This window comes from Syngnathoides biaculeatus, chromosome 15, assembly GCF_019802595.1.
Source record: "Syngnathoides biaculeatus isolate LvHL_M chromosome 15, ASM1980259v1, whole genome shotgun sequence".
NCBI lineage: Eukaryota > Metazoa > Chordata > Actinopteri > Syngnathiformes > Syngnathidae > Syngnathoides > Syngnathoides biaculeatus.
This window is the reverse complement of record NC_084654.1, coordinates 17,819,762-17,838,875: the sequence shown is the minus strand read 5'-3', so window position 1 is coordinate 17,838,875 and position 19,114 is coordinate 17,819,762. Positions and strand designations below refer to the sequence as shown.

Below are 19,114 nucleotides of genomic sequence, written 5' to 3'. Positions count from 1 at the left end.
AGAGTTAAAACTAAAATTCCACTCTGTCGTCTGTACATTGACTCATCCTGAAGCTATAAAAAAAATATGTATAGCTTTGAGACTTTTGACCGCCTGCCCTGATCGACCCCATTACTTCATTTCCTATTTGGCGGCGAAAGGTAATTAAAAATGATGTTCCACGTCACGTGGAATTAATTTTTTTAATTATTTCAGCGGCACCGTAGTAACCGTCCTTCACTCACCCTGAGGCTCCGTGACCCAGATTGCCGGTTTTCACCCAGATCTCACCGAAACATCAGACGGTGGATTAGACCGAGCTAAATCCACGCACGTGTCACAGATGACTGATTTGCCAAAGGAGGGTAAAAAAACAAAACACGAATAAACCCTCTGTATGTCCCAATTAGGCTTTGTTAATCTCGTCATACCAAATGGTGGAATTCCAATGAAAATGTGGATTACAGTCGAGGATTGGAGCAAGTTAAGTGGTTGAGAAAATGAGAATGTGGAAAATTTTACAGAATTTCGACTGACTAATTGCTGGAACGGACAATTTTATCATATATGTAGAGTACCGTATTAGATTTGCAGTCATTATTTTAGTTGAAAGAGTAGTCTAAAGAAATCCAACATGATTTCTGCTCTAACCCACAGGTGTCAAACTGAAGGTCTGTGTCAAGTTCAATTATTCTTGTAAAAATCTGTACAAAAATTGTCATGCATCAAAAATGATAAAGCGAGCTATAAAAAGCATTTTTGTGTTACCAAACATGAATAATTGAAATACCCATTACCCTTGATTTCGGATTCCAAAAGTAGATCAAAAATTGATGATGTAAATACGATGAGACGATTAAATATTTGTATTGTTTCACAGTCGTAACGGTCCTCTGTGGCCCGCGAGAGTTTGACACCCCTGCTCTAACCACTGAGCTATGGGGCCCCCTCCTCTCAGTTACATTAAGTACCCACCAAAAACCTACGTAACACAGGGATAACATGCCAACTTCAAACAGGAAGGGCGGAGCTGAGATTCCAATCCTAAACCTTGGAACTGCAATGCATTTTTTTTTTTTTTTTTTGGACATTTTGTATCGTCTGCTGCAGGCAGAGTAACGGCCCTTCGTCTGTTCAATAAGTCAACGATGCCGCTTTGACTTCCCAACAGTCCTTGTGTGTGGGTGACCATTCTTCGTAATAGCAAATGTTTCTTCTTTTCAAAGAAATAAAGCACGGTAAAGTGTCTTTTCGCTTGCCTGCCTCTCACAACAAAATAAAGGTATGAAAGCTAGACTATCGTAGAAAAGTCAGCTCCAATCACTTTCAGCGAAAGCAGCAGTTTGGTTGATTGTGAATAATTCTTTAAAATGAGGCTTCAAGCTGTTTTGGGGCCTGAAAGGTCAGTCAATGTTTACTGTCAAACTAAAGAAAACATTGAGACGTACTACCGAGATTAAGGACAGCCCCTAGCATCTTAATTCTAACACACAATACGCGATAGACAGGCTACCAAATCGCATCGATAATTGCATTAAAACCCTTGATAAGATGATATTAGAAGACCAGTGGTGGAGCAACACAAGTCGACAATAATGTAACAATGCTTATCGGCAGACATTCCATTCCATTCAATTTTCCAAGTCACCTATCCTCCAAAGGGTCGCGGGAGTGCTGGAGCCTATCCTAGCTAATCTTCTGCAAATAAATGACTAATATTACACTGAACAGGATTATTGTAGGTGTAGAAATATAGATGTATGTGCTATCGTACTTACAGTATCGCGCTAGTGATAGTGTTCTGAATGTCGTACCAGAGCAGTGCCAAGTGCTGGAGAAAAATTCTTTGTGTGTTTATACACACTTGTCCATTACAGGTGATTCTGATTCTGACACTACTAGAGAAACCTGACACACGACGGAAACCGAACACGGACTTTACATAAGAAGACTCAGAGACCACAATGCGGCGTTACACCAATTTCCTCCACTTCTCTGTTAATTAGCTTCAGGCAATGAAGTCCCCGTCAGCCACAGAATTCCATTTCCCGTGTTGACGCGCACTTGATGAACTGTACTGCATCTCACCGTCCTCGTTATCCCATTTTGCTTCTGCTAGCGCATTTTATTAAGACGCTGTCACATTCGAAACCTCGTCAACGCGCCCCAATAAACCTGTTCCGACTGCTCAGGTGATGTGAGTGTCATAAGCGCACTTGCGTTATGAGTCATGCGTTGATGCCCCCCCCCCCCCCCCAAAGTGATGAAAGCCTTTCCATTACCGCCTGGCACGTTACCCTGGGGGCAATCTGTTGATGGATGGCCGGCGGGGGTCGCGGTTGGAGCGACCGCACTTGACCGGCGAGTTTTGAGCCGCGTTCACACAGTGCCGACGTGCTGGCTGTTCCGTTTTGGTCTCTCTCCACCTGTCGACTTCCGCAGCGAGCCACATCAGGGTTAGAATGGCTCTTCCAGGACGTTGCCTGTTGGATCAGTAAAAGTCTAAAACAGGGGTGTCAAACTCATTTCTATCGTGGACCACATTGTAGTTACGGTTTCTGTCTGAGGGCCATTTTGAGTGAAACCATGAAAACCTTTAACACATCATATTTACACATTTTAATTTATCAACTAGTTTTGGAATCAGAATCTTATGGCCACGCTACCCTGAGAACGCCCGATCTCGTCAAATCTTTGGTTTGGCCTTGGTTAGTGATTGGATTGGAGACCGCCGGGGAATACCAACCAGGTCCTGTAAGCTTCTCTCCCCGGCTCAATCCAGAGGGGTTGCGTCAGGAAGGGCATCCGGCGTAAAACCGCGCAAAACAAATATGCGTTCATCTAAGATGACCCTTAATGAGACAAAACGAAAGGAAAAGAAGAAGTTTTGGGATCAGAAATCAAGGGTAATGGGTTTTTCCAACTCTTGTTGATGTTTGGTAACGCAAAAATGCTTGCAATATCACATTGTCATCATTTATATGGCAAGACAATTTGAAATTTTCGTCTAGATTTTACAAAAAATCCTGGAAGTTGATACACATGATTTACCTGCATGGGCCACAAAAAACACATGGCGGGCCGCATCTGGCCCCCGGGCCTTGAGTTTGACACCCGTGCTCTATAAAATGCATCTCATAATCAGGTTATCATAAAAGAGCGCGGATTGGATTAATGTCTCTCATTTTCTATAGCGCTTGTCCTCTTTTGGGTTGTGGCTAACTGGAGTCTATCGCAACTGACTTCGGGGTACCTGGACTGGTTGCCGGTCAATCGCAAGACATGTAGACAAACAACCGTTTGGACCCACATTCGCACCTATGGGCAATTTAGAGGCTGCAATCAACCTCACATGCGTGTTTTTGGAATGCTTGAGGAAGCTTGTGTGCCTGGGAGAATTGAACCCGGATTTTTTGCCTGTGAGGCAAGCCCGGCTGTCCGTTTAAAAAAAAAAAAAAAAAAAAATGCGTGAGATATTGTGTTGGGGTTCAAAGAAAAAAAAAATCAATTGCAGAATAAATTGTTCAGCTGAAGTGAAATGAACAAATGCCTTCAGCGAGAAAAATGAATTCGGGGAACTGTCACACTTAATCAAAACAAATTGAGCATGTTCACTACCTCTGCTAAGACTCACTTAGTTTGGGGTGCGGCGCCTTATTACGCCACAGCGCGTCTGTCATTTAAATACACGCTGCATATTCAGTGAGACGTGCAATAGCTCAAGGCTTTTCCCTTGCCTTGATTTGGCTTGCTGGCCCTCGGTCTGACACCTGCGCACTAAAACGCAGCGGGGCTGAACTGCAGCAATCTTTCTTCAGACGTGTTGCTGGTATTTGTTAGCGCTCTTGGGGGGGGAAAAAAAAAAAAAAAAAAGAAATCTAAAGAGCCATGTTGATTTTGTTCTTATCTCTGTGAGAAATTCACCTATGCTAGGAGTTTAGTATTTCCTGGTCTGCCCGAAAATAAAACTGATTGATTGGATCATCAGCATCGAAGTCGATGTCATAAATAGTGAGGCCGTATCACCTACTCCTTGCCGTCACATTTAGTGATGAAAACTTTTTCAATTCGACTGAAATGGCGGAGGACAAACATCCCTCAAATCACTGTCGACAACTTGGCAAATATTGTGCTGACTTTATTATCAGGAGCTGATGCTGTCATTGATAACACTGTTAGCTAATGCTAATCTATGTTAACGCTGCAGTTCTGCTTGCTATTTGACTTTGACACTACAGTGCTTTGGCTTCCTGGAAAGTACAGTAGCTAAGGGGTTAATATTACCGTAATTCCCGGCCTACAGGGCACACCTGGTTGTAGGGCTCACCCAGTACATTTGTAAAGGAAATACCATTTGGTACATACATACGCCGCAGCTGTGTAAAAGCCGCAAGTGCCCATATTGAAACATGAGATCTTTACAGAGAAAGACGGTACATAGAGAGTTTAGCACTAACGCTACCGTCGCGCTAATGCTAATGCAGGGTTCACCAACGCGGTGTACGCGGGTGAATGGTAGCCCGCGAGGATCATATAAGGCGCCCCCTAGGTATGTTCTAAAAATACTATAGGCCACAAATTGCTACCATTATTTGTGCTTTAAATTCTGAATCTGACTTACTTACGTGAATTAAAAATTTAAAATACCTGTCGTGTCATTTACTACAATAAATTAAAACAAAAATATTTGATGTACATGTAATGAACTGAGTCTGAAAAATTTGCCGCAAACAGGTCACGTAGCCCTTCATACGATCGGTGCTCACGAAGTAGCCCTCAGCCTCAAAAAGGTTGCCGAGCCCTATGCTAACGCTAACGCTAGCGCCATGCTAACAGGGCTGGTTAAAAAAAAAAAAAAAAACATACTGGTAAAAATCACTGAAACGCTGCAGTTACACACAAGCACAGCGCTAACAGGGCCAGACCGGTAAGAGTCACTTCCTCGGCATATATATTCCACCAGTCTCACTCTTACCTTTTCCGCTCGAGCGCCCCCTCGCGGGCGTTAGAAAAAAAAAAAACATGCACAAATTAGCAGCATCACTGCATAAACCGCACGGTTGAAAGCGTGTGAAAAAAGTCACGGCTTATCGGCCGGAAATTACGGTAATATTTGTGTGCCCATACAACATATCAGGTATTATTCCCTTATCTATATCTGAATGTTTTTAAACTCCTGTTTCGATGCTGACGTCAAGTCAATGTCAAGTGGTGTAATGCTGGCTGACCAAGGTTCACATGGACGTCGCTTAACGTCCTACAAGTGACGTCTTCGTCCTTGTGAGCCTCAGCTGTTACATAAAAGGTGACTCAGACGGGCACGCATTCAGCATTATCACTGACCCTTGCAGCTTCCATCTAGACAGGTTGATTGTGTGACTCTTTGTCCTCGCTGCCTGTGACACATCCAGGAATGGGATGGAATTGAGTCTGTTTTTCTTTTGTTGGAACTGGAACCTCGGTCAAGATCTCGGGAATCATCAACTGCACAAACATTCCGGGGAAAGCCTACAAGAACATCTGAAATAGATAAGTTTAAAAATTAGTTGTCTTAGTGTCATTTTTTTAATCAGATTTTTTTTTAAAAAATTGCATTCGAACAGAAAAGCATTTTATAGCTATTGCACAGGTGTCAAACTCAAGGCCCGGGGGCCAGATCTGGCCCACCAGGTGATTTCATGTGGCCCGTGAAGCCAAATCCAGAGTTTCCATTTCCACAATTCTTGTAAAAATATGTACCAAAATTTCAAATTGTTCATATATCAAAAATGATCAAGTTGAGATATTGCGAGCAATTTTAAGTGACCAAACATGAACAATAGCTGGAAAACCCGTTGCCCTTGATTTCTGATTCCATAACCGGTTCATAAATTTCACGTGTAACTATGATGAGGCTGTTTTAAGATTTTAATGGTTTCACAGTCATAACGGCCCTCTGGGGGAAACCCGAACTACAACTAGGCCCGCGAGAAAAGTGTTTGACCCCCCTGATCTACTGTATGTAAACAGTACATAGATACATTTTTAACAGTGTAAATAATTCAGGTTGTGTCAGAATTATTCATTTATTCCCTACTGCGTAATGATTATATCGGGATTTTTATACATTTGACCACATTTCAAGATGCGTTGTGGGATTTTACGGAATAATTGCGATATTATATTGAAGTCATGATATAGTGGCTATCACCAGTTGCGTTTACTTGTACCGTCCGCTTATATGTGACTATGCGGCGATGACCAAGATGAACCACATTTGCCAGGCGGTGTGAATACTTGCGGAGCGAAAACTAGGACACGCTGTTCTCAGCACATTCACCTGATGTCCCGCCGCTAACAGCAGCAGGTGCCGCATCGAGTTGTCTGTCCGCGCGTGCCTGCGCGTCGCTCAAAGCTGGCGATTTTATGCGGCGCTGAAATTGCCATTGCGTCCTGTCGGGTATTGGATTTGCACTCGTTCGTCTTAATTATTCTGTTTGTGTTCTAACTTTGGAACAGTGAAATGGATTGGATTCCATTTGACGGATATTCACGTCCATGGCAGTGAATGAATTAAATATTTGCGTCAATTATTTGAGGTTTAACGCAATCCCTGACGGGGCTCGATCCTTATGCCCCGCGGATTACTGTATTTATGAATTGAATGCAAAATGGACCAGTTTTGTACCGACGTTTTGTAATCTGCCGGCATCCATTTTTGCGCGTGTGTGTGTCGTGTCCTGTTTTACTCATTGTGGAAACACTGAGAGGAATTTGACGACCTGCTTATAAATACGACGTACAATTAAAACCAGGAGGACAAAAGGAGGCGGGGCACCACGTGGACCGGCCAACGCTACTTTCCAACCGCGTGCAACTCGACACCCCTCTCTTCTTCCTCTATCCCTCTCTCCTCTTCATCCCCTTCATCCCACAGTGTGCCTCACGCATCGAGAGCACATAAATTAGTGATCGGCATCACACTCACTTGTTGCACTTGTTACAAATGCGTCATATGATGGGACATCATCTTCGAACTTCCCCCACCTCTCCCTTCTCGCCAAAACATCCATTTAACCTCAAGTGTCATCCCTATAACCATTCTGAAATGCGAAAAAAGAAATTGCGGAAGTGTCATTCGACATCCAAGTGGTCGCCATATTGGCTGCATTTACTGCCCGTGACGTCACCGCGGACATTCGCCATTGAAAACACGCTGTGGCCCCTACTGTGGGACACGCCCCTTCAGACACGGAACCGAACATCTCACAATCGAGTCAAGTGTAAGAGGCAATATTAACCTTTCGTTTCGAGCCATATTTAGATGATATCCGGATCACTTCTAACTAACAGCAGACTCCCCGACAGTAGTATGTGTCATGGTCCTGCTGGTCCCAGCCCTGGCTGTGCCGGTCCCCGACACACCTCTGTTGATTAGGAGGCGCAAACCTGTGCCTCATCGTTGATAATTAACCCCAGTATATATAGCACCCACTGGACGGTCTGGTTTTGCCAGATCATTACCATCCATCCCTCGTTCCCGCACTTCCTCGTTTCCCGATCCTGAACCTTTGTGTACTGACCTCCGCCTGTCCTCCGACCAACCCCGTAAGCTTGACGCCCTTGAGACTGCTGCTCTGTCCGACTGATCTCCAGTGTACCGATCCCTGCTTGCCCACTGACCTACCTTCTACGCCTGACGTCCTGGTTACCGCTGCTCCAGTTGAGTGTCTGCCTGATCCCCGACCTCGGAACGAATAAACTCTTTTCCCAAACTGCCTCTACATCCCCGGAGTCCTGCACTTGGGTCCTCTCCCGCATTGATGGGTCGTGACAGAATGACAGTATGACAACGCCGTAAACCATCCCGGCTCGGCACCGTGATAAACCGCCTCGTTGCTGAAGCCGTGATCAGCGGACGCGGCGCCGAAGCCGTGACCGGCGGACGTGGAGGTGACAAACTCCCAGGCAGTCTGTATGAGCCAGCCAGCCGAAGCCGTGCTCATCCGCGAGGCGCGACGCGGAAGCCTTCGCCGGCGAGCCCGACGCGGAAGCCGTCCGACGTGCACATCGACACATTTAGCACCCCTGTCGTATGTACGCGAATCTTTTGTCACGTTATGAGAGACAGATTACGTGATCCGCCCCCAAACTATTTTTTTTTTTTATTAGCTATATACACACCTACCTGTCATTTGGAACCCACGAAACTCTCATCCTTTGCACTCGTGCAATCCATTTTTCATGACGAACCGGGTCTCTTGGAAACTTATTAAGGGTAAATCCATCTTCCCGAATGTTCGAGCAATATCCAGCAATGCAACGAGCCGGCGTTTTGGCGAACACGAAGGAACAATGAGCTACCTTCCAGCAGGTAAAACTCGCTTGAGTGCGCTAATGCCCTGTACGTCACTTCCTGCTTCTTCTCGAAAACAAAACCCTCGAGAGGATTTTCATGGCGGGAGTTACAAGAAGCCGTATACGTCAAAATCATATTTTGTGGTGGGGAAAAAAACGGATGGGTCCTTACCGGCTGCCGTTTTTTCATGAATAAAATACTAAAAATCATCCATTTCATGACACTTGACCTTTAAGTCAGAGGAGTTCATCGCTTGTCACTAATCACATCTGGCGTTTCTTGGTTTGAGTCACAGTCGCTGGCCGGGACGCACGGGAAATTCACGTGGTGGATAAGAGAGCTCAAGGGCTTCAGCGGGAGGGGGAACCAAACACTATTTTCTTGAGCTAATTAGAGGCGGAAATGTAAACACCATCTATGCATCATTGCGTCAAGCCGTGGGAAGACACGGATGTCTGACGTAAATACACACTGTGTATTATGACAAAAATGTATCATAACATCATCTTTCACAGCGATCCCCTAAAATTGCCGCTTCAAAGGCATAACACAAGCTACGTAATTTTTCAGCCTTTTAAACAGAACTCAGCAAAAGTGAAGCCGTACTTAGCCAAAGTCATTCAAAAATTCACATTTTGCACTTTTTTTTTTTAATGTGGAACCTATCCTCTCTCAGTCACTGAAGCTGTGTCTAGCAAAGTCGTAATGGGTGTCAAGAAAGTACCGTAATTTCCGACCTATAAGCCGCGACTTTTTTCACACGCTTTCAACCCTGCGGTTTATGCGGTGATGCGGCTAATTTATGCTTTTTTTTTTCCTAATGGGGGGCACTCAACCGGAAAAGGTAAGAGTGAGATCGGTGGAATGTATGCGCCCAGGAAGTGACTTTTACCATCCGGCCCTGTTACCGCCGTGCTAGCGTGTCTCAGTGATTTTTACCAGTATGTTTCTTTTTAACCGGCCCTTTTAGTGTGGTGGTGCTAGTGTTAGCGTTAGTCCGGCGGCGTTCGCGTTAGCGCAGCGGCACTAGCGTTAAACTGTGTACCGTCTTTCTTTGTAAATATCTCGTGTTTCAGTGTGGGTTTCAATGTGGGCACTTGCGGCTTTTACGCGGTTGCGGCCTATGTATGTACCAAATAGTATTTCCTTTACAAATGTACTGGGTGAGGCTTATAACCAGGTGCGCTCTCTCGGCCGGGAATTACAGTACGTATGTTGAAGTGGTATAGCTCAAATGAAAGCTTAGCATGTTTGTATGTTAGCTCTAATATTAGCTCTGGTGGTTAGCACACATCACAAAGATTCTTTACTAAATACATCCAGTGCATTTATTTTCCTCAATCTAATATTCTGTTAGCTATTCATTTTTAATGTGTTTAAAATATTTATGGCATCATATTTCTGTTTTAGTGTTACCCACAATGTTTCAATTTTTGAAAAAGTGACTTTTAGGAACATTATATTGTAAACATGAGGCCATACTATAAATTGTGTTGTTGAGTGATAGAAGGTGATGTTTCGCCAGACATCCTGACATATTTAAGACTTTTTTTGCAGTATTTTAGACGTGTTCCGTTTGTGAGAAAAGCAAACTGTTTCTTTGTTTTTGTTTTTTTTCCTATATAGTGTCACACCGCAGTACAGTTGTGATTCACAGCTTGCGGAATCATTACACACCCTGCGTGTGACAGACGTAGTGGTGCGATTTTTGTCCGCGAGCGACGCAGGCGACATTTTGGAGCGGGGCCATGTTTCAAAGTGACCAGATGATACGCCGATGCTTCATTCGTGCATTTATCAAGACAATTGATTCTAACGATACAAGTAATCATGGTTGTTTGTTAAAAAATTTCAATTGTAATTGTAATCAATAAATCTAAATCAAACTTTGGATATATTGAAGACTGCAGACTTGGCTTTTTAAAATTCTCAACTCTTTGGAGTTTTATCAACTGCTTATTAATTTGCATTACTGCCACCTAGAGGATCGGAGTGACCAACAATGCTAAGATTTAGTGGAAGACCCTGCAAATGTTAGTCCAACACAAAAACATGACACGCGCTCCTTGGTTTGCAACAGATTCCGATGTTACCAGAATTGACTTACATATGCTGTGAAAAAAGCCATAATTACCACAAATACTGTAATTTCCAGCCTATAAACCGCAACTTTTTTCACACACTTTCAACCCAGTGGTTTATGCGGTGATGTGAATAATTTGGGCATTTTTTCCTAACGGCCGCAAGGCGGCACTCAAGCGTAAAAGGTAAGAGGGAGACCAGTGGAATATATATGCAGAGGAAGTGACTTTTACTGGTATGTTTTAACCAGCCCTGTTGACGCGGCGCTGCTAGCATTGGCGCAGCGGCACTAGCGTTAAACTCTCTGCGTACCCTCTTTCTTTGTAAATATCTCGTGTTTCAATGTGGGTACTTGCGGGTTTTACACAGCTGCGGCGTATGTATGTACCAAATGGTATTTCCTTTACAAATGTACTGGGTGAGGCTTATAACCAGGTGCGCTTTATATGCATTAAAACTCACATAAAAAATAGAAGTACACACGTAACTAAGTGTTCCGTTGTGTCCTTGCTTTACGTGGATGCTTCACTCTTGATTTGAGCATGCCTAAACCATCAATACTTTTATTATTAATTATAAATAAAAATTTCATTATAATAAAAACTGTAGTGGTTTTTGTTGTTGTTGTTCTTGCTAAATGCGTTTTGTATTCCTGCCTAACAGGATTTGTACCCTCTGTACTGGCACGGATTTTTGCCGGAGTTTGAGTGCTCATCTGGGAAAATATTGCTTCACTTTTTCTCCAAGTTTGCCAACAACATTCTCACCAGAATCTTATTTTGTAACAGGTGAACCTTCCCAAATGTCTTCCACTGGATCCTGAGAAACGATATTTAGAATCTTGACACGCGCCAGCCGGCATTGTGAGTTTCGTCGGGTTGTGGCAAATTCGTAAAAAGGCTGACTGACTCTCAGCGATAGGGCACATTTAATTAAGATTAGAGTCAAGATTCTCGCGTCAGCCGGAGGCGCCAGCGAGCGGGAGCGACGCCGACGACCTCTGGTTCATCTCGGTCCACCTGAACGCGTTTAGACAGGAAGTGGGACCCAGGAAATACGCCTCCAAAGTCAGACCAAATTATTTTCTTTTGTGAGACTTCAGCGCTGTGGTCATTTAAAGTAGGGGTGGGACGGCTCGGGGGATCACGTATGGACCGCTGTATTCTTTGATCTTTTCCACCAAGTTTTGTTACATTATCAAGAGTCTTGTAATATTTGTTGTATTAATTTAGCTGTTTTCCCCACTGAAATTGTTTTTTTTGGGGGGGGGGGAAATGGATGATGTCAGTGGTCTCCACTACCAAAATCCTGACCAACATTAAAATACGATAGCGCAGAAAAACGAGTCATAGACGGCTAGCGTGACCCATGCTGAGTGGAACATGATGTCACTTGAGCAGCGTGGCTAAAAAAATCCTGTGATGGAAGACAGGATGAGCAGGTGATAACTGCGGGTGACTTCAACATGCCTGTGGACTTCATCGTGGAACTCTAAAGTGTCTCACAGAGCATTTTATTCATGACTTATTACACATTTAATCATCAATACAGGTTGCTATGCATAGGATCAAATAAAAAGGGAGCTCCACATACCACTCACTGCACTTTTATTAATTCCATTCATTGTCTTTGCGGCTTATCCTCACGAGGGTCACGGGGAGCGCTGGAGGCTATCCCAGCTGTCACCGGGTACACCCTGAACTTGTCGCCAGCCAATCGCAGGGCACATAGAGACAAACACTCTCACTCAAAATCACACCTACTGGCAGTTTAGAGTGTCCAATTAATGTTGCATGTTTTTGGGATGTGGGAGGAAACTGGAATGCCCACCCGGAGAAAACCCACGCAGGCACGCGGAGAACATGCAAACTCCATACAGGCGGGGCCGGGATTGAACCCGGGTCCTCAGAACTGCGAGGCCAACGCTTTACCAGCGGATCCAGTGTCCCTCCCTTTTCTTAATTAATGAATTACTTCATTGATTCAATTGTGGAGAGCTGTTATGCGCTTAAACGGCGCTGGTTTACATTTTTTGGTATTTCATCACAGTATGTTTTTCCCCCCTCATCGCAACGCCACATTCAGTTTTCACCTTTGGAAACAAGACACCCCATTTTCACTGCAGTGTTGTTGTTTTTTGTTTCTTTTTTTTTATGGCCACGAAGGGAGAAGGTGGTGGGCACGGGTGACAAGAGAAACGCCGTTGATTAGTCAGTCGGTAGTTCTCCCTCCCAGCGGGCTCTTCTGTCGCCTTCCCGCCGAGCCGCCTGATTGAGTTTGCAGCCGTCGAGGCCGGGGGGTGGGGAGGGGAGAGTCCGCAGAGGAGAAACATTGCAAGAATACATCGGGATGCAAGGGAAGAGGAAATTGCATCGGGATTTAAAAAAAAAAAAAAAAGATTGAAAGAAAATGACTGGACGTTTGTAAATCACATTTCCAAATTAGCCTGGCAGCAAATGAAAGGAGGGCGGCAGAAGTCACGTCTGGGTGTCAGACAGAGGTGACGCTGAATCACTAACAATATTAGCTCTGTCTCATCTCTTGGAAAAACAACACGTCGGGCTTCAAAACAGCTCACGTCATATCGTAACAGACGTTAAAATGGCACTCACACTAAGTAGAAAAACATGGGAAATTTGCATCCATCCTGCCCTATAGAGCTCGTGCATGTGACGTCGCCATTTTCAAAGCGCCATGTTGCCTGTCACAAAGAGGTGCTCGACAGTGCTTGGGACATTAAACCAGAGGAGAATATTTACAATACCCGAGACTTGTTGTCGTGTTGGTTGTCACAACAGACGAGAGATATTCAAAGAGAATATTCTACAGAATACCATCTGAAAAGACGAAGATTTCGGCAATTAAACATGATGGATGGTGCCCAGCAAAAATACACACAACTGTGTAGTGATCACTTCATTTCAAGTAGGAATTATTCTTCTCAATCTCAAATGACCAAAAAGTATTTATAATACCAAGTTGTCTTAGTTGAGAACAATGCTTATTTAAAAAAGAGAAAAAAACAACAGAGTTGTCTCCAACGTACACGGAAGCGTGTTGCGGCCACGTTAAACTTTGGTAAACATCTCCCCGACAGATGTTTTTTTTTTTTTTTTCATACGCATTGTTCTCAAATGGGTCCAATGCATATTTTAAAAAAAGAAAATAAACCGTCGGTCCCACAGAGGTTTAAATAGGTTAACGTGTGGCCGCGACACGCTTCCATGTACGGGGGTTCAAGCCTATCCTTGCGGTTTATTTTCTTTTTTTCAAATACGCATTGGTCTCTTTTGAGAACAACGCATATTAAAAAAAAAAAAAAAAGTCTGGCACGGAGAGTTTTCCCGTAGTTTAACGTGTGGCCTCAACACGCTTCCGTATACGAGGAGCCGAATCATAGTTAATGAATGCGAGTTTGTGTAAAACCAGGGGTCATTTATTTAAATATTGGTGTTTGTATCTGAGTGGCTCCATCACTATGCGGGATTTATTCTTGATTGAGAAAAGATCCAGTAACAAAGTATTTGTATGCTTCCAGACTTTTCTACGCTTTCAAACTCTTCCGTGTAAATCTCGACGACTTACCCACCAGATCCGTGTGTAGATCCAGTTGTCCGAGACAAGCGGAAGCGGGTTAACAATCCACTTTGTTATCGACGAAAACATCGACTTCGGCATTAAATATGGGACCTCTATGCCAAGTGTCTCTCATTTTTCCTCGTAACTTTTTTTATTATCGCCTCCTAAACGTTTAACGGTATCGGACAAAACTCTGATGTCGCGTCGTCTCCAACCGACTTAGCATTGAAGAATGGTTTGTTTGACCGGCACTTCCGGCTAGTGACGTGATTTGATGACGTAGCTGCACGAGCTGTATAGCGCTCGTCTTCATGAATGTCACGGCCTATCCCGGATGACTTTCGGCAAGAGGCAGGGAACACTTGGACATTTTTTTCCAGTCAATCGCCTGATGAAGAACCATTTGCTCTCAATTCAAACCTAAAGAGGTTTTGATGTACCTACCCAGCATTTTGTGTTGTTATTTACCCTAGAGTAGATTATAACAACATATTTAAATTTAGAGGGAATGACATAAGACTCAAATATGACCATCTTTATTTTTTTCCCCCCAGGAGAGATTTGAGGCGGCCTTTCGGATCTACGACGAGCAAGCGACCTTCCAGTTGTTCAAAAGCTTCCGGAGAGTCCGGATCAACTTCAGCACCCCCGAGGCAGCCGCCCGCGCCCGCATCGAGCTGCACGAGTCCGAGTTCAACGGCCGCAAGCTCAAACTCTACTTTGCCCAGGTGAGCGTCAACCGAGACGTGTACGTGGACACTCTGAAGTAAGCACATCTTGTGAGCAGCTGTCACTTCATCCCTCAGACTTATTGACATCTATATGATTATGATTATGGCTGCTGCAGCTCTCGGTGTGTAATCATAAGAGGATTAAGGGATTCATAGCAGAGACAATTACCTCATGTACATTTTCTTATGACAGGTAATAAAATGCTTACAACTCATTGTTTGATTACGCTTGTCACTGGATGCACATGGAATAAACTTAAATGTGCTTTTTAAACTTAGCACATCTTGACGCATTACACCGAGTTATGTTATTTAGAGTTGATATAAAAAAAGTCTACACACCCCTGTTCAAATGTCAGGTTTTTGTGATTTTAACAAATTACACTAACATGAATCAGATCAAACATTTGACACAATTAATCTGAGGAATTACAGTTATTGCTAATTAGTAATTGGTATTCTATATTAAATTAGCTTATGATGTCTACTTTGGCGGCACGGCGGCTCAGATGGTAAAGCGTTGAGTACCCTACATACTGTCATACTGTCGGGGAGTCTGTTGTTAGTTAGAAGTGATCCGCGTATCATCTAAATATGGCTCGAAATGAAAGGTTAATATTGCCTCTTACACTTCACTCGATTGTGAGATGTTCACTTCTTCGAAAAGAGGTTCCGTGTCTGAAGGGCCGCGTCCCACAGTTCTGAGGACCCGGGTTCGATCCCGTCCCCGCCTGTGTAGAGTTTGCATGATTTCCCCGTGCCTGCGTAGGTTTTCTCCGGGCTCTCCGGTTTCCTCCCACATCCCAAAAACATGCAACATTAATTGGACACTCTAAATTGCCCCAAGGTGCGATTGTGAGTGCGGCTGTTTGTCTCCATGTGCCCTGCGATTGGCTGGTGACCAGTTCAGGGTGTACCCCACAACCTGTCCGTTGACAGCTGGGATAGACTCCACCACTCCCCGTGACCCTTGTGAGGATAAGCAACAAAGAAAATGGATGGATGGATGTTTATTTAATCACAGACGTGCCGTTGTGCAATTTAATCCACTTGTTCATTGCAGTTTAAGCCCAATACCTCTCTAGATCCTTTGGACAGACAAGATAATATGAGAAAATATGTTATTATTCTGTCTTACATTTATGCATTTTCTCAGGCATATTTTCTATTCTTTAAGATTTTGGATTCACGAGCGACTATTCAACTGTTCAATGTGGCCTAATGAATCCTTTATTGTGAGTCAGTCTGGGAGCCGTGAATTGCTTTTGAAAGTATAAACTATTGTGTGTTCCGTTTTGTGCAAGTATTTTTTTCCTGATCAGTTTTCTTTTGTTGAATGTAAATAACACTTCTAAAGATATTGCTGTCGGCTACATCTATTAATAATTGCTATTGATCGCCCCTAAAACTGCCATTGAGGTCAGTGGGTTGTGGAAAAAATTGAGCACCAAACAAAAACCTTTGGGGGTCCTTTCAGAACCAGACCCAAATTGGTACGTAGAGTACATTGGACGATGCATCCCTGACTAGAAAATGTGCAACCTAATTGAAAAAAAAAAAAAATTAAAGGAGTGTCATAAAATCAAATGACTGAGCTCGCTGGTCGCCATCACTCTTGCCGCCAGGTCCAAAATGGCGACGAGGACATCGACAAGTCCTACCTGGCGCCCCCGCAGCCCGTCAAACAGTTCCTGATCTCGCCGCCCGCGTCGCCACCCGTAGGCTGGAGTCAGAGCGAGGACGCCACGCCGGTCATCAACTACGACCTTTTGTGCGCGGTCGCCAAGCTGGGACCTGGTAAGCAGTCGTCAACGCGGTCGCGGTTAAAGCGCGTTCACTCCCATTGACGGCTTTAGACGTCAACGACTCAACTTAACCGGGAAGGCTGGTGGCGAATGATTTTTAAAATGGAAAATGATGTGATCCTCTTCAGGCTCATGTATGGACCCGGGGGAATCGTCACTTTTTAAGTTGTTGACGTTCCCCCTGATGGCTTTTCACAATCACTAATATGCTAGTTGTTGCATTTTTGATTTGCAATTGACTCCTAATGGACTCCGGGGGTAAATGCTTAAATTTCTGCGTGACCAATAGTTTCCATGAACGGAGAACATTACAGTCACAACTTATTTTCTTTCACATGACGGTGAAAGGAAGGCATCTGACTGTTGGTTTTTACAGTGAAGAAAATAAGTATTTGAACACAGTCTGGCTAAGCCACGCCATAACCTTGATATGCTTCTTACGGAGCCAGTCTTTGGTTCTCCTGGCTGTGTACTTTGGGTCATTGTCACGTTGAAAGACCCAGCCACGACCCATCTTCAATGCTCTGACTGAGGGAAAGAGGTTGTTCCCCAAAATTTCACAATACAATTCTTCCTCCAAACACTGTTAGTGGAATTATGACCAAAAAGTTCCACTTTAGTCTCATCTGACCACAAAACGTCCTCCCATGACTCCACTGTATCGTCCAAATGGTCATTGGAAAACTTCAGACGGGCCTTGACATGTGCTGTGTGTTAACCAGGGGTACCTTCCGTGCCATGCGTGATTTCAAACCATGGTGTCTTAGTGCATTACCGACAGTCACCTTGGAAACGGTGGTCCCAGCTCTTTTCAGGTCATTGACCAAGTCCTGTCGTGTAGTCCCGGGCTGATTCGTCACCTTTCTAAGGATCATTGAGACCCCAGGAGGCGATATCTTGCGTGGGGATCCACTCCCATTGAGATTGACCCTCACGTTTAGCTTCTTCCATTTTCTGATGATTGCTCCAACAGTGGACCTGTTTTCACCAAGCTGCTTGGCAATTTCTCCGTCGCCCTTTCCAGCCATGTGGAGTTGTACAATTTTGTCTCTGGTGTCTTTGGACAGCTCTTTGGTCTTGGCCAGGTTGCAAGTTTGAGTCTTACCGATTGTATGGGGTGGACAGGTGTCTTTATGCAGCTAACGACCTCACACTGGTGCATCAGATTCAGGATAACACACGAAGTGGAGGTGGACTTTTAAAGGCAGACTAACAGGTCTTTGAGGGTCACAATTCTAGCTGATAGACAGGTGTTCAAATGCTTATTTTCAGCTGTATCACACAAATTGTTAAAAAATCATACATTGTGATTTCTGGATCATTCTTTGTCATTTTCTCTCACAGTGGACATGCACCTACAATGAAAATTTCAGACCCCTCCATGAGTTCTAAGTGGGAGAACTTGCAATATAGCAGGGCGTTCAAATACTTGTTTTCTTCACTGTATCTGCAGTAATCAGGGCTTGGTGTGACTTCCCAGCAGCCTCGTTCCCCGGCGCTTTTTCTGCATGCTAATAACGCCAGCGCAATATGACACACCAGTCACATTTCAGATAGCGGCCTTTTTCAGAAAATGTCAGCCCAACGCCGTGAAAAACAGCTCCACGTTTGTGCTCTGTAAAGCTTATCTGTTGTTGTAACCCCCCCCCCCCCTTCCCACCCCCACTTATCAGCTAAAACTTCATTAAAATGCTCTCACACAACAGACGACCGTTAGGACAATGGCGCTGCTCCGTTACTACGGCAACCGGGGAGTCAGGAAGTGGCTTCCCTTCCACGATCCAGATCGGCGTCGGGTTTGAGCCCACACGCACAGCGCGCTGTCGCCCTCTATGGGCTCCCCGTGGTGACGGCGCATTGTCATTCTCTTGTCGTTCCTCGGGGACAATTTCCTGTCCCATCTTATCGCCACGGCAACTGCTCTTGCGTATTCCGTTGATTCTGAGTCACCCGGGCTTGTCAGATCAGACTGAACACACAATGTTTCATTTATTGCATGGCTTGTTTCAGACAAATCCGCGGCCATCATAACAATTCTTGTTTATGAAGCATGTCATACTTTTTCAAATAGTCCCGGTGCTTTAAAGTGTTTTCTAAATTGACTTTAATTTGTTACAGTTTTAGGGACAGCACTATACAGTGGACTCTCCAAAGTCAAGCAATTTTTAATATTTAATGAACAATTTAATTTGATTTTATTTATTTAACTTTGAAGTACATTTTTCAGAACTTAATCTTTGTTTTCAAACATTTAGCTAGTTGCAAATTGTATCCAACAACCCGCAATACATTTGAAGTGAATCAATATTTAAGTCAAGTTTTTATGATCATTTTTGATATATTTGAGTGCAGCGTGAATGTTTAAACTCTGACTGACGATAATATTAAATATACTACTTGGTAAAAAATGGGAGTCACTGATGGTTTGGTGCGGGCAGCGTGGGATCGACTCCCGGTCAGTGATGGTGTCGATATCTGCCCCGTGACTGACGGGCGACCAGTTCAGGGTGTAGTCTGCCTTTCAACCCGAAGCTAGCTGGGATAGGCTCCAGCTTTCCCGCGACCCTCGTGAGGATAAGCGGCTCGGACAATGACATGAC

General features: G+C 44.2%; 1 protein-coding gene across 3 annotated transcripts in view; it reads left to right on the top strand.

The window, feature by feature from the left end:
- Window positions 1-19,114, top strand: part of rcan3 (regulator of calcineurin 3) — a 53,368-nt gene that overhangs the window by 30,246 nt on the left and 4,008 nt on the right. For all 3 annotated transcript variants that reach the window (XM_061844574.1, XM_061844575.1, XM_061844573.1), the window contains 2 exons: window positions 14,533-14,706; window positions 16,335-16,506. In XM_061844574.1, the coding sequence (XP_061700558.1) occupies window positions 14,533-14,706; window positions 16,335-16,506 (346 nt within the window). The remainder of the gene's footprint in view (window positions 1-14,532; window positions 14,707-16,334; window positions 16,507-19,114) is intronic.